Genomic DNA, 15321 nt, shown 5'->3' with positions numbered 1-15321 from the left:
GCATATGCCGGGCCATTATCAGTTTTTAAAGAATAAGGCTTGCCCCAAGCAGCCCAGGCTTCTAGGCAATGGGTCCTTACGTTAAGGACCTTTTCACCACATAACGGGGTGGCATGTATAACACCTGAACAAGTGTCCACGGAAACATGCAAATATTTTTGTTTACCAAATTCTGAAACATGAGTAACATCCATCTGCCAAAGGGTAAGTGGCTTTAACCCACGTGGATTAACCCCAATATGAGGCGGATGATGAAAAAACCACACAGGAGGAACATTGTTTAACTATCTCACGCGCTTGGTCGCGAGTAATATTAAACTTAAGGCGAAGGGTATTTGCAGGCACATGAAACTTTCTATGAAATTGTTCAGCCGATTGCATAGGATCCAGGGCAACTAAAGCCATTTCCCTGGTAGCCCTATCAACCATATCATTAGCTTCAGTCATAGGTCCAGGAAGACCGGAATGAGCTCTAATATGACCGATAAAAAATGGTTTAGCACGTTGAACTATACAATTCTGAATTTGTAATAACAAAGATGCAACCATGCTACTAGGTTTAACATATGCAGCCACTTCCAGATGTTTTACGGCATTAACTACATAGCATGAATCAGAATACAAATTAAAAGGCTGATGGGGAAAGGCCTTAAAGACCTCCAACACCACTTGACACTCCACGACTTGGGGTGCTCCAGAGCGAAATTTCAGAGTAACAGGCGGGGAGCCATATACCATATAGGCTCCAATTCCAGTTTTGGACCCATCAGTAAAAATAGTCAAGCCATTATTCAAAGGAGAAGCACTGGTAATCTTTGGAAAATATACAACATTCTGTGCCATAAAGGACAGCAATTTATCAGACGGATAATGATTATCAATAACGCCTGAATATGAGGAAATCAATACGGCCCAATCATCAGTAGTCCCTGTCAAAACCTCAATTTGATCTTTGGTATAGGGCAATATTAACTTCTCTGGCATTTTGCCAAAGGTGGTCAAGCTGAACTTCACTCCCAATAATGCCTGTTGTGCCACTAAATCAGGATAATAGCTTAACGTGCGCGAACCAAGTGTATGACCATGTATCCACCAAATCGGGCCTGTCTGCCACAATACTCCAGTAGGATGACCAACAGTGCGCAGAATGCAAAGCAATAATGGTTGTTCTGGATCAAACCGAAGGACCTGCGCTTGTTCTATGGCCTTTTCCACTATCTTTAATGCTTCTTTTCCCTTGGGTGTAAGCTCTCTAGGTGACGTTACATCAGGATTTCCTTCTAATATTGAGAACAACGGCTGCAAAGCTTCACGGGTAATGGGGAGATATCCTCTCAGCCAATTTATATCTCCGAGCAACTTTTGAAAATCATTTAAAGTGCGTAAATATGATGTACGAATGCAAATTTTTTGTGGAAAAATCTGTTTTGGGGTAACATGGGCTCCTAAAAACTCTACAATACTTGTCTTTTGAATCTTATCGGCGGCAATAATCAGCCCCTTTTGTTTTAAGGATGCCTCCAGGGCAACTAATGCCCGTTCTAGCATATGCTCTTGTTTTGCTGCCAATAGGATATCATCCATGTAATGGATCAGCCTAACTTTGGGAAAACTACGTCTCACTGGTTGTAACGCCTGATCCACGTATAGCTGGCACATGGTGGGACTGTTGGCCATACCCTGTGGTAAGACCTTCCATTGATAGCGTTCATCAGGCTGTTCGTGATTTATAGAGGGAACAGTAAATGCAAAACGATGTTTATCTAAAACATGCAAGGGTATAGAAAAGAAGCAATCCTTAACATCTATGGCAAAAACAGGCCAATCTCTTGGTAAAGCACTTAAAAGAGGCAACCCTCTTTGGACAGATCCCATGAGTTGCATTTGTGCATTAACTGCTCTAAGGTCATGCAGCAGCCTCCATTTTCCTGACTTCTTTTTTATGATGAAAATAGGGGAATTCCAAGGAGACACAGAAGGTTCAATATGACCAAGCTGAAGTTGTTCTTTAACTAATATGTGTGCGGCCTGGAGCTTTTCCATAGACAGGGGCCACTGAGGCACCCAGACGGGTGTATCTGTGCCCCAGGGGATGCGTAACGCATCATCAGTGGCCCCTAGGAAAAACCCAAGCCCTTCCGATCAGATTTGGGAGTGGGCAACACGGGGTCACTTCGTCCTTGAAGGCGAGCCCCCAGCCCTTTTCCTGGTACAAAGCCTTGTGCCTTCATGACATCTTTACTCACTTGAGAATAATCATTGGTAATTATCAATTTTAATTGTTGTTGTACATCCCTTCCCCATAAATTTAAAGGAAGGTCTATGACAAAAGGCTGAAAAATGCCTTGACTGTGTTCCATCCTCCAATGCAATTGCTTAGCACTCATATCTGGAGTATTTTGATATCCTAGACCCTGTAAGGTTTGTGCAGCCGTCTGTAACGGCCACCTCTTCGGCCAATCCTGTTTACGCATCACACTTCTGTCCGCTCCGGTATCCAATAGGCCCGTAAAGAGCTTTCCTTCTATTTCTAGGGTACACATGGGGCGATCATCAAGTCCTATAGACAAGCATGCTAGCTCAACCCCAGAGGAGCCGAACCCTCGCTCGCCCCTCTCTTTCTCACAAGCGGGAAATTTTTCATGGTCTGATCGAAGAATTAACAATTGTGCAATACGATCTCCGGGTGCAATCGAAATGATGCCAAACGGAGAATGACACATTACCTTAATAATGCCTTTGTAGTCAGGGTCGATCACTCCAGGTAGCACTAATAATCCTCTAAGAGTACTGGAAGATCTTCCTAAGACTAGTCCCACTGTTCCTTCCTCTAGAGGTCCTGACATATCTGTGTCTATAGCTTGAACACCCATACTCTGAGTCAGTACCAATCCGGTGGTGGCACGGAGGTCCAACCCTGCGGAGCCTGTGGTGGCCCTTCTGATGACTGGGGTGGTCTCATGTTTGGCTCCTGAATTGCCCCATAAATTCTCGGGCCCTGGGGTAGTGGGCCCTTCTGCCCGTTTTTTGACATGGCTGATGTTGCATTAGGTATGGGCTGTCCATTGATATCCTTTACGGATCGACACTCATTTGCCCAGTGTTTTCCCTTTTTGCACCGTGGGCATGTGCCCGGCTGTCTCTGACCTTGGCTCTTTTTATGTGTGCCTTGGGGGCAATTTTTTCGTATATGCCCCGGCTTCCCGCAATTAAAGCAGGTACCTGATCTTCCCTGCCCCCTGGAGACTGCTAGCATAGCAGCCGCTAGACCAGCATTAGTTAGAGGGCCGCCTATCTCTCGGCAGGCCTTAAGCCAAGCATCCAGTCCTTTATTTTTCCACGGCATGATGGCTCTCTTACATTCTTTAGTAGCCTGTTCAAACACTAACTGCTGAACCAAAGGCATGGCTTCTTCGGCTTCACCAAACACCTTCCCTGCGGCTTCCATCATGCGAGCCACAAACTCCGAAAATGGTTCAGTAGGGCCTTGAATAATTTTAGTAAGGTTGCCCGTCACTTCACCTCTTTTTGGTATCATTTTCCATGCTCTTGTGTAAATTTCATTAATTTGTTGATAAACCTCCACTGGATAGGCTGTTTGATTAGCCGTCCATTGCCCTTGCCCTAATAACATGTCTGCATTCCAGGGAGCTCGATTTGGCGTTTGCGCATTTACTCGAGCCTGAGTGTGAGCAGCTTCTACCACTATAGATCTATAATCTAGATATTGACCTGTAGAAAGGCATGCTCTAGCAATTTCCCACCAATCTGTTGGTGTCATAGCTCTGGTGGTCAACCGAGTCAGTAATGTGCGGGTATACTGCGCATTAGCTCCATAAGTCTTTGCTGCTTCCACTAAATCTTTTGACTCTTTATAAGGGACTGGCTCATGATATCTTTGTTGATTTTGATCCTCAAAAACAGGAAATACCACCACTGAAGGTGGATAATGCACAGCTAACTGCGCAAGAGTGCCCCTGTCAATGAAATGGCAGCTACTCCTGGGCTGCACGTAAGGAGGGGGAAACTCTCTAGTGGGCACTTTTAGAGCTGGCCCATATCTCTCCTCCTCATAATGTGCATCTTCCTCCTCTAAGCTCTCCTCCTCTGCCTCTACCAGCTCCTCTTCAGCCAGCCGCAAGGCTGCGAATTCATCCAGCACCGGATACAGGGGAGGTGCTGAAGGTTTATTTATCTTAGGATCCTCTTTTTCTTTTATATCTTTCTTTTCTCCTTTTTTGTTCCTTATTACCGTGCACTTTTCTTCAGTATCCTCCTCTGTCTTTGAACCTGCTTCTGAAAGGCTGTCCTGGTGTCTTGCCAACATTTTCCTTCCTTCTCTTAACTCCTCTACATTTTTTCCGTCTTTCAAACAGGAGTGTACTAATCTCCAAAAAGGATAAGTTCCCTTCTTTAATTGCCCCTGTTCCTTTGCTGCCTCCAAATCTTTGCCTAGCTTTCTCCAGCAATGCAGATTTAGATCCCCAGACACCGCAAACCACGGCGCCATGCGATCAATATCCCCGACAATCACCTTTATGGTGGATTTCGAGATTTTCAATCCTCTCTCCTGGAGTAACCGCTGTATAGGTTCTACAAAATCGCATGCACCAGAGACAGACTGATCGTTGCCCATCTTTGCTCACTTTTCTACAAGAGGCTTACAAAAGGGCAGAAAAATCGCATTATCTGCTACGGACTTACTTTCACTTTAGATGTTACAGCAGAGACACTCCTCTCCTGGTCTATGACAACGGATAAAAATGCAAAAGGCATAAACCACTACAGCAAAAACAACCACTGCTAGTGCAAACCACAAAGGACTAATTCCTCCAAGAAGCATACCTGAGGATACTTACCGGCGCCGACCGCTTCGTGTGTAGAGTTCTGAATCCTCTTCGGCCCCCTGTGTGTGTCCGCCGAAGTTCCCGGGTTTCGGCACCAGCTGCGGCGAGCGAGCCCTGACCAGCAGGGAAAGATCACCACCGACACAGGATTCTTCTCTGATCACACTTTAATGAAGCGCTGCTTGGTTGAGGGAGAGCTGGAAGCAGGGGGCTCCGAGCCGGGCTGGGTGGCGGCTTATATAGAGGAGGACGGGGCGTGTCTACTGATTAGGTGACGTGGCAGAAAAGGATTGGTGGAAACCTGTTGCTAGGCAGATGTGGCGCGAAAAGTTCGTGCCACATACTTGTTTACTTTAGCCCTCGGCGCCATCTTGTAATGGCGAAATGTAAGTGCGGCCGCCACAGGTAAGGATTCAGTCCTGTAGTAGCCTGGGAGCCACAGAGGCCATCCATGCCAGGCACACTGGCACAGTGTGTTGCTGTGCCTGGGAGAGGTGTTGCCCTTGGAGTGGGACTGGAGATCCTGGGTCTGAGGGCTGCATGGACCTGGGGTTCTTCACAAGTCACCACAGAGTGGGGAGATGGGTGCTTCACTTGGGTAGATGGGTCCTGAGGTTTTAGTTGGAAGACAGAAAACTGTCTCTCTGTCACTTGTTCTCCCAGCTCCCAGCTGACAGTCATCACCCATGTTTCTCTCGGCTGATTCTAATGAAAACGGTTTACATTTATCTGTGGGAGTCAGTTCTCTCCTTGTAGCATGTAGGTCCACAGACAAGAGCCAGGTCCTTGGCAAGTGCCCTTCCCCGGCTGGAACATCTCACTGACTCTTCTCAACTGGTTTCCAAACAGAGAAAATAGATGTTAGAGCTGCCCCATCCCCATGGAATTATGTTTGAAACCTTGACCCTTAATCTGGTCTCTGAACATAGCCTTAGAGCAGTGGTTCTCAACCTGTGGGTCACGGCCCTTTCACAGGGTCAGATATCCTGCATATCAGATGTTTACATTGCAACTCATAACAGTAGCAAAATTATAGTTATGAAGTAGTAACAAAATAATTTTATGGTTGGGGGTCAGCACACATGAGGAAGTATATTAAAGGGTCACAGCATTAGTAGGGTTGAGAACTGCCTTAGAGGTTAGCTAACCTGGTCAGTCTGACTTGTAAATTCTCTTTCAGAAGCTAGCTTTGAGGTGGAAACAACGCTGCCTTTACTGAGGAAAAGCTCAATTTTGAAGCCATCCACTGCTCCAGCCTAAAGTCAAGAGGATGCATGTCTAACATTTAGAGACCCTGTTGACCCCTTGTGGCAGCTGAAAGGGCAGTAGAGGAAGTGCTAGGACCAGATGGAGTAGGAGGGAGCTCCTTTCTGTTCTGCAGCTGCCAGTTAGTCCCAGCTTTGCAGAGGTTATGTGTGATGTGGGCCAGCAGAGGGCGACCTTGCTTCTCCTTCAGTCGGCTGGCCATTGTATTCATGGCAATGATGGAAGTTCTGTGCCGCACCTGAGGCTGTCTGGCGGCTTTGGTGTGTGGGTTCCCATCTTACAAGAGTTGCATTTGGTTGTGTCACTTATCAAGTCAGATATATGAATCTTGAGCAATGTGTGTCTAAGCAGAGAGCGTTTCTCCAGCCCTCACTGTAGCAGTCAGGAGGAGTTCATCTCTACACTCAGTGTCCAGAGTCATCAGGCTCCAGGCTTGGCCAAGACTGTGAAGTGGAAGGCCACCTCACCGTTCTGCTGTGTACCCCAGTCCCTCCCTGAAGATCTCAGTCAAGCCAATTACTACACTATGTGGACAGTCACCTTGCTGATGGGCCTTGGCAGTTCAGGGACATCCTTGGGTAGCTGGTGTTCCAGGGACTGACCATAGAACTTTGAATGCTCTTGGGTAGCACAGAAGGGGTTTTCAAGGGCCTAGGTATTACCAGCTTGCACTGTCTTACTGGGATCAGCCGCAGTGCTGGGGATGGCAGGACTCCAAGCCCTGAGGGTCTTAGCAGTGTGGTTGTTCTCCTTGGCCTGAAGCTTTGTCGGGTTGACAGAGCTGGGTGTTGTTGGGCACTGTTGTCTTAGCCATGTCTCTTGGCTCCATATTTCCTGAGTGCTGAGTGACTGGCTGCTGGAGGAGACCTGAGCAGTCTTCCTCTGGCCTACAGGATGCTCATGATACCTTTGTGGGTGGTGAAGACATGCAACCTCCTGGGTCAGAGCTCTATATTTAGTTCAACCAGCAGTGGGTGCTGCAACTTCCATCCGCAGAACCCAGGTAAGAAGCACCATTTCTCCTATGTGGCTTGTACCCATGTCTCTGTTACCTGTATGATAATGGCCATGCACTCAATGCCACTGAATGGAAGCTGGGCCTGGTGGTGAAACCCTGTGACCCAAATTACTTGAAAAGCTGAGGCAGGAGGATCATAACTTCAAGACCAGCTTGGGCTACAGAGTGATTTATAGGGCTGCCTTGACAACTTAGTGAGCCCTTGTTTCAAAATAGAAAAGACCTGGGGATTTAACTCAGTGGTAGCATGCGGCCTAGCATGTTTGAGGCTCTAGGTTCAATCCCTGGTACTACACCAAAAAAGACTGAGTGGCTTGCCCTGACTCCCGCTAGCTGTCCTAAACCATCTGCTGTCCTAGCTTCCTGTTGTAGATCTGCCTTTGGTGTAGGGAGCATGGGCCCATAGTAGATGATGAGGGCATGGCTGTGTCAGTTCTTTGGCTCCCAGGAGTCTGAGACCCAGCACTTTAACATTGCAAGGACGGTCTTCCTGTGGTACATGGTGGGCAGTCTTGGGTTGATGTGACGCCCAGGGCCTGCACTGTTTCCACTATCCTTGTACCTAGTGACTCCTAGCCTGATCTTACCCAGATTAGTACATGTATCCTTGTGCATCTCAGCAGGCAGACGGTGACCCTCACAGCTGAAGCCTGACTACTCTCACTTGTGCCTGTAGGATCTGTTGTGAAGGCAGGCCCTTCAGGGCATTGGGGGGGAGGGGGTCCTCTGATCCTCTGGTCACACAGGTCAGCACACCAACCCCGACCATCTGTGGGTTTGTCGGGCTGCCTGGGCCCAGTGAGGTGGCAGCCCGTGGACTGAGGGTGCCCCACCTTCAGTGGGAAGGCAGGTAGTGCTCTGCTCTGCTCTCAGTTAATGGACACTTCCTAGACCTGTCTCTACAAACTGATTTTAACGAAAGGCACTGCTCTGAAATCCTTGGAGATTTCGCTTGCCGCAGCTGGAGAGCGAGTGAGGCGCTGCTTGTAGATGAAGTGATTGGCGGCTCCCGGACTGTGAGTGGCAGCGCCCAGGCTCAGGTGAGCACTGCTTCCCAGAATAGATACAGCGACTGCCTATCTACACATCGCCCGCCCTTCCTGCAGCTGGTGGGCAGCTCCTTGCAAGATTGCTGCACCACAATGTCTTGTGGGGGAGGGGCAGGGAGAGAGGGCTAATGAATGTCTATGTTAATTAGAGCTGTTTTAATTAGAAATCATGATGAGGTGTTCACTAATTTCCAAATAAAATTTACGGAGGGTTTAAATCATTTCCTAGTGTTTCCCCATTTAGCACGGGATTGGCATCGTTAACTCCTCATGTAGAACAGGCTGATCAGGGAACACTAATTCAATAATGCATGATTTAAACATTTAAGAACTTCTAACAAATGTGTGAGATTGAAACAGATACAGTGCTACTAGTCATAAACAGCAGCCCAGATTTGGACAGGTCCAGGCTGTCTTTGGAAGGCTGGGTTGATGCAGGCTGTGCTGGTTAGTCCCCTTTCCTCCCAGGCATCTGTGGAGTCCAGCCCCAGTTTCCATTTGAATGTTGCCATTGGTTTCTGCATAGTATTGCTTTCCTTTTGACATAGATGGTCTGTCTTCAAAAATACTTAAACCAGTTTAAACATGTCTAAGCATTTGCTTTACAGAGTGTGTGCACTTCAGCTCAGTTTGGAGGCAGACTGGGGATAAATCTTGACCGGATCAATGTGGAGGGCCATTTGGTGGAGTCAGTTTCCACCTGCTCTGTTACAGAAGCGCTGTAATAACCCATGGCGGCCTCATTATTTAAACTGATAAAAATCCTTTGAAAACTTTTAAATTGCCTGCCTTTTCATTATGGAGCTCTGATCATGGTTAGTTTGTGTTATGTAATTAACAAAATACGAATTCCTACCAGCTGTGGTCAGAGCGGTGATTGCAGACATCAGTACGTCTGACTTATCAGCAGCTGCTCTTTCCTTCCTGGACTGTTGGTCTACCTGTTCCTGCGGTTATAAATGTGTCTTTGTGCACACCAGTCTTTTGGGCCGTGTGGCAGCAGCCACCCTCATGGAACCACGGACTCATCTTCGCCCTCTCACAGCAATGGAAATCAATCTGTTTGGTTCATGCTGTGCAGCCTGGCTCACTTTCTGTGTTGGGTGCTGGGCAGCCTGCCTTTCATATCAGCCTCCTTACCAGGCCCATGGGTGCTATGTTGGGAGCACACCCAAGCCCAGCTCCTCTCCTGCTGAGTGTTAATAAAGCTCCCTAGGCTGTGCAGGATTTGCTTCTTGTAGGTGAAAAGGACAGAGGCAGAAAACCCAGGGAATGAAATGTTGAACCATCAGGCACACCCGGGGAAAGCAGGGAAACTAAATCAGCCTTTGCGGGACCTTGTGCAGCAGCAGGGCCCGTAAACAGCCTTCTCAATGCTGTGCTCCCTCCATCACCCTGAAGGCCAGGCACGCACCCAACAGCAGGGAGTGGGGAGGGCTTTGAGCATAAGTTCTTATGCTCACAGGGGTGGGAGAAAACAGCTCCGCAGCCTGTCCACCAGCCTATACCCTCCCACGCCCTACTGCATGGATCTGGTCTTGGTTTTCCCTGGCTCTTGTCCAGCCCAATCATTTGTCTTTCCAGAATGAGCTAGCTCTCAGTACCTTCTCATATGTTGTTTCTTTAGCTCCAGGAGTGCCCCATCAGAGTATTTCCTCCATTTCACAGATAAGAAAGCAGTCTGGAGGAACTTGTTTGATCTTGGCCCCTCCTAAAGTCCCAGATGCAGAGTGGAAAGGCTGTCTGATGAATATGGCACCCGCACCTTTGGGACAGGCCACACAGCATAGCATTTCCTCACGTTCCCAGAGGCTGGCCACCTGCTTTCACCTGAGACGGCAGCCAAGGCACAGGGAGGGCCCTGTTCCAATCCTGGCAAGTGTTAGCTGTGAGGACGCACTCCTCCCGTGTGGTTGGCTTTCTCTGCACACTCCTGGGAAGAATGATTAGTGATTTCACACTTCATTGGATGTTAATGTGTGGAGTTCACATAACCTCATTCATGATAACTCTCCCTGCCTCTGCACCTCTCACACAACCTTGTCATTGGGAGCATGTGTATGTGGGTTCCCAGAGAAACTGGTTTGAGTATACCCGTTAAGAGCACTGTAAACCCAGAGCACCTGGCCTGTGTCCACCTAGGCTCCCAGGCCTCAGTTTGATTGACTAGCTGCTTGTTTGGATCCAGCAGATTTCTAATCTTAGCCTTGCTCTAGAAATGGACTTGCAGGCACATTCTAGGCACACCAAGGCTCTTTGCCTCGTGCTCTGTAGCAGGCTAGACTCAGCTCTTGAGCCCCAGTTCCAGGAAGCTCCCTGGCACTGGAGCTGTTGCGCATACTGGATTCTCAAGGGCAGGTTTCTATGGACTGTTCCACACTGTTTCAGATCAAGGGAGAGGAGGAGGAGAAATGCCCATCCCTGTGTGTCCTGCAGTGCTATTGTGAGATCCCTTGTGGACGTGGCCTTTATAGAAACGGTCATTCCAGAAAATGAAGTTTTGCTCCAGCGTAATATTTGGACTTGAGCATGTGTTCGAGTGCCCTGCCTGCGTTTGGGCAGGTTTGACTCAGTGACCACCAGGTGCCTGGTCTGTGTTATCACGTGGTGAGCACCACTCCACCCTCTGTCCTCTGAAGGTGCGTCCCTGGCAGCCGAGATGCACATGAGATATTGGCCTGGCCGGGCAATTTGCACGGCCTTCCAGGGAGGGCATTAGCATATAAATAGCAGATGCAATGACGGCCATCACAGCTGAGCACGTTTAATTTTTAGTTTATAAGATAGAATGGGTTTTTAAATGCATAGCCATCAAGCCGCTGAAAGACAAATGCAGTTTGGAACTCACTTGTCTGACGAGGCCTTACATCATTTTTTTTTAAAAGGGAAATAGACACACATAAAACTGAACAAAAGTGATTTCTTGGGTGAAAAGTAATTGAGATTGCGCACCAAGTTAATTAGATCGTACAAAATTTATTTAATGGTCTCAGCTGTATCTCTAGGCTGTGGGCTTGGCGGCCATGGCTTTCTGGATGTTGAGATGCTCTTCCCATTCCTTCGCAAATAATTAGCACTCACCACACTACTTCTGTAAACTGATTGCGTTGTATATTTTAGCCATTTTATTGCTTGTTTAATTATGATCATGACGACTCATTTTTCTAAATCCTTTTAACTGTGGGTGAGAATCAATTTGTATAAAACCAGCAGTGCCCCCACCATGGCAACAGTAGTGGGTAAAAGCTTGTGTCTATCCTGTGGGTGGATGAATTGGCCCTCTGTAGGGATCTGTAGCTCCCACCAGGGGGTGCAGCTTGGGAGAAGTCATCTGATTGGCTGGGTTTCTGACCACCACCCTATCCTCAAAGGCACCCAAGGGTTTCACCTGTCAGAAAATCACCTGGGTGAGATGCCTGTGCTGATGTGTGGCTCCCATGTGCAGATCTCATTAAGGATTGGTCTTCCCCTCTGGCTTCATGCAGTTTGTGTTATATTGTTTCCCCAAAGTAGAAAACTTGGCCCTCACTTGGGATAAGAGTAAACTGTTCTTGAGAGCATTTCAAAAGTCTGGCCTCATTTTGAAGATATTACCAGTCCTGACGCCTTTGTGAGCTCTTTCCTAGGACCCTTGGCATCTAGCTGTTTTCTCCAGACCTCTCTGGATGCTGCCTTCTGTCTGACCTCCCATGTGACCTTAGAGGCAGGTGACCACCACAGTGGTCATGACCTCTCGAGATTCTAAAATAGTGAGTGGAGGCTGGTCACCTGAGGTTCTAGACCGTCCCAGGAAGGCCTTCTCCCCTCTGGGCTGTTACCTTTCCAGGGGACTGTCCCTGGTGGCCATCATGTTCCTGGCCAGACTCCTGAGCAGGTCACAGGAGTGTCCCGACAGCTAGGGCTCTGAGGTTTTCCACATCAGAATAATTTCCCGTCCCTCAGGTAACTTTGGCACAAGGATTTGCAATATTGGCATTTACCAAATGTGGATTCAGACTTCATGTTAGTCTCACTTACATATTAGCGGTGGCGTCTCTAGATTCCAGGTGTTACAGCATGAGGACCCCATCTCCGAATAGTTGCAGAGTCAAGTATAGAAATGACCGGCATCTTTCTGTGGCCCCAGAGAAAGCCTGGGTCTTTTCAAGGCAAACACATACAGTGGAAGAGCAGACAGCCAGAGGCCTTATCAGTACTAATTTAAGAACAAGAAAGAAGCCAGTGCTTCAAATTTAATCTTAAAAATAAACGATTTAGTTGGGGAGGAAGAAGATAAAATTCTAATAGTTACCTAAGCAGTTGAATATTTTTAGGGAATGCAATTTTGATAAAAAGTCCCCAGCAAAATTCAAGGGTGTGAGCAATAAGCATAATATTTTATGAAAATGACCCCCATATTTAAAACCTGGCACTATATGTTATGCATTGTAGCACCCAGCCCACATCTACCTTTTAGAAAATTAAAACACATAAATTCTGTTTAGTGTTTGATACGCGCTGCACTAGCTGAGCCCGTAATGCCCTAAAACCTTGGGCTGCTTTCCACCTTTCATAAATTCCTGGGTAGATTCTATACAAAAATAATTTTCAGGTCCGTGGCTCATTGTTATTCAAACGTGATTGATCGTCGTCATTTGCTCAGCGCGGGAGTTAAGTGCCCCTGTCATTTCCAAAGAGTATAATTGGGACGTTTCACAGGTCAGCGGTGGAGACAGGCTTCCCTTTTGATCAGTGTTAGACTGATAACAAAAATTACAGTTTCCGATGATTAATGTCTCCCGTGCTTCCCAGATGCACGACTGTGGGCTGCACCAAAACAAAGTGCATTTGCATCTGATTATGCTCTCTCGGGCAGCAGTCGCCCAGACTGGGGCATGGGGCCAACAGGCACGGCCAGATGTGGCTGCTGATGGCTCCAGCAGCCCCACGGTGGAGCTTGGCTCTACCTGGGCGGGCAGCGTGCTGAGCTAGGCCATAGGCAGGTGCTGCTATAGATGCCTCCATGGTGGCTGTCATTTGCACGGCTTGGCTTCCAGTGCATGTGGCTCCTGACCTAAGAGTAGAAGCTACTCTTTAGATGTTCTTTCTCCCTTTGGGAGGTAGATAGGACCATGAGAAACATCTGTGAATTCAAAGTTTCTGTTAGAAGCTACTCTTTAGATGTCTTTTCTCCCTTCAGGAGGTAGACAGGACCATGAGAAACATCTGTGAATTCAAAGTTTCTGTTGGAAGTGGTTTTTAAAAAGTTTTTCCAAGTTTTTCTTAAAACCCTATAAGGGTCCCACTAGTTGGCATTAACTTGACAAGGGTCCTCCTTGCCTCAGCTCTGCCCTGGAGCTTTTGTTTGGTTGTTTGTTTGGTTTTTTGTTTTGTATTTGGACACAGGGTCTCTCTATGGTCCAGGAATTTTCTACATGCACCAGGTTGACCTCTAACTCACAGAGATCCCCCTGCCTCTGCCTCCCAACAGCCCAGTTCACTCTCAGACATTGATGGATACTCAGTGCAGAGCTCCTGATGGTCAGTTGGGGCTCTCTGGATTCTTACTGCAATTGAGTCTTCTCTTTATTTCAGCCCTGTACATTCCCCTTCATTTCATACACAGACAAGCGCTGAGATTAAAGGTGGGCACCACCATGCCCAGTAAATTGCTCTGGAGCTTTGGAAGCTGCAAGGGCATTGAAACTTGGGGCGCATTCCAGGGGCATCACAGCTCAAGGGGCCACCACAATCTGAGGGGTATTACATCTCTAGGAGCATGGACCTCCTTGCCCTGGTTAGCTGAGCCTGGCCCCCTAGTGTGACAGGTGGGCAATGGAGGAAGGTTGGGTTTCTGGCATCCTATCCTGGGTGTGGAAGGCTCTGGAAGAATATGAGGTCACTGGGAGGTAGGGCAGGAAGAACCTCATCAGAGGATGTTTCTGCGGTGAGATTGAGGAGCAGGGAGTCTGGGCCATAGCTAGTGCTATGACCTGTGTCCCTGGTGGCTTACTTGGGCATGGCAGAGCTGTAGGTGGGATGGCACAGCATTAACTGAGGCTCTGCTGCCTGCTTAATGGGGATGGGCCAGCTGTGCAAGTGCTCGGTGGTGCACACTGTAACAGGCACAAGAGAGTTGGTGGTGATTAGGGAATGGCTCTAGGTAGGAGCTAAGCAAAGGCACTGTGATTTACGAATAAGAACAGCCTTAGAGACATTATAATTAAAGACCATCCACATCTGATGGTGAAGTCCTAAACTAGAGATGACCCTATGGGAAGCAGCACCTGCACACAGTCCATGGCCAACTGCTGTTGTATAGAGCTGATGACCTCATTTGTGCTTGGGAATGTATCCACAGACAGAAGCCCTGGAGGACAGTGAGGATGAGGACCAGGACTTTGTGGAAGTCCCAGAGAAAGAAGGTTATGAACCTCGAATTCCTGACCACCTCCGGGCTGAATATGGTGAGCTGTGGGCAAATGAGGGGCAAGACTGGGCTTCAGGGGTACGGGGGAGACAAGTCCCCCATCTGGACAATGCCTCTAGGTTGTGACATCAACACAGGGAGCTCAGCCTTCTTCCCTTGTACAGCTGTTGTATCAGTAATTTGTTGCTTTATTTAACTTGGGGAGTTTTTCTTTTGTGCCCCAAGCCCCCCAGGGGCCAGCACATGGCAGGCTTCCATCACACAAGGTCTTCCGGGCCATCTGATGCTCTGACTGTGGGGCAGGGGTGCAGTCTATACGGATGCCTTTGCTCACATAGGGCCTGCGCAAAAACATCCCTGCTTTGTGTCTTTGAGGTCACAGACATGGCCTCTGATCCAGCAATGTCTGAACCGCATAGCAAGAATCAGTTTGTCGCACACAGCACTACTGGGACAGACAGGAATGTCCCATCTAAGATTTTTCTCTTTTCCAAGAACTCCAAAAGCCATACTCTGTGTCCTAGGCTTGTGCCCTCCAGAGAGAAACTTAAAGGGGATCCAGGACCCAGGTCACACCCTCAGGTTATGGTATCGCTTATGTCAAAAGGAAGAAAAGACAAACAAGTACCCTGGCTTCTGTGGGGTAGAATTTAGCAAGAGAATTTAGACATGACCCATTGGGGTGTCATGCCAAATTAGCCCGGGCAGACTCACCCCCTCCACTCTCCCAGC

General features: G+C 48.0%; 1 protein-coding gene across 1 annotated transcript in view; it reads left to right on the top strand.

Annotated features, from left to right (window-relative positions):
• Nucleotides 1-15321, top strand: part of Uvssa (UV stimulated scaffold protein A) — a 42953-nt gene that overhangs the window by 14288 nt on the left and 13344 nt on the right. The window contains 1 exon segment of the mRNA XM_038309498.1: nucleotides 14521-14626. Within this exon segment, the coding sequence (XP_038165426.1) occupies nucleotides 14521-14626 (106 nt within the window).

This window comes from Arvicola amphibius, chromosome 1 (genome assembly GCF_903992535.2).
Source record: "Arvicola amphibius chromosome 1, mArvAmp1.2, whole genome shotgun sequence".
NCBI lineage: Eukaryota > Metazoa > Chordata > Mammalia > Rodentia > Cricetidae > Arvicola > Arvicola amphibius.
Note: the sequence above shows the minus strand (reverse complement) of the source record. Positions and strands in the feature narration are given on the sequence as shown.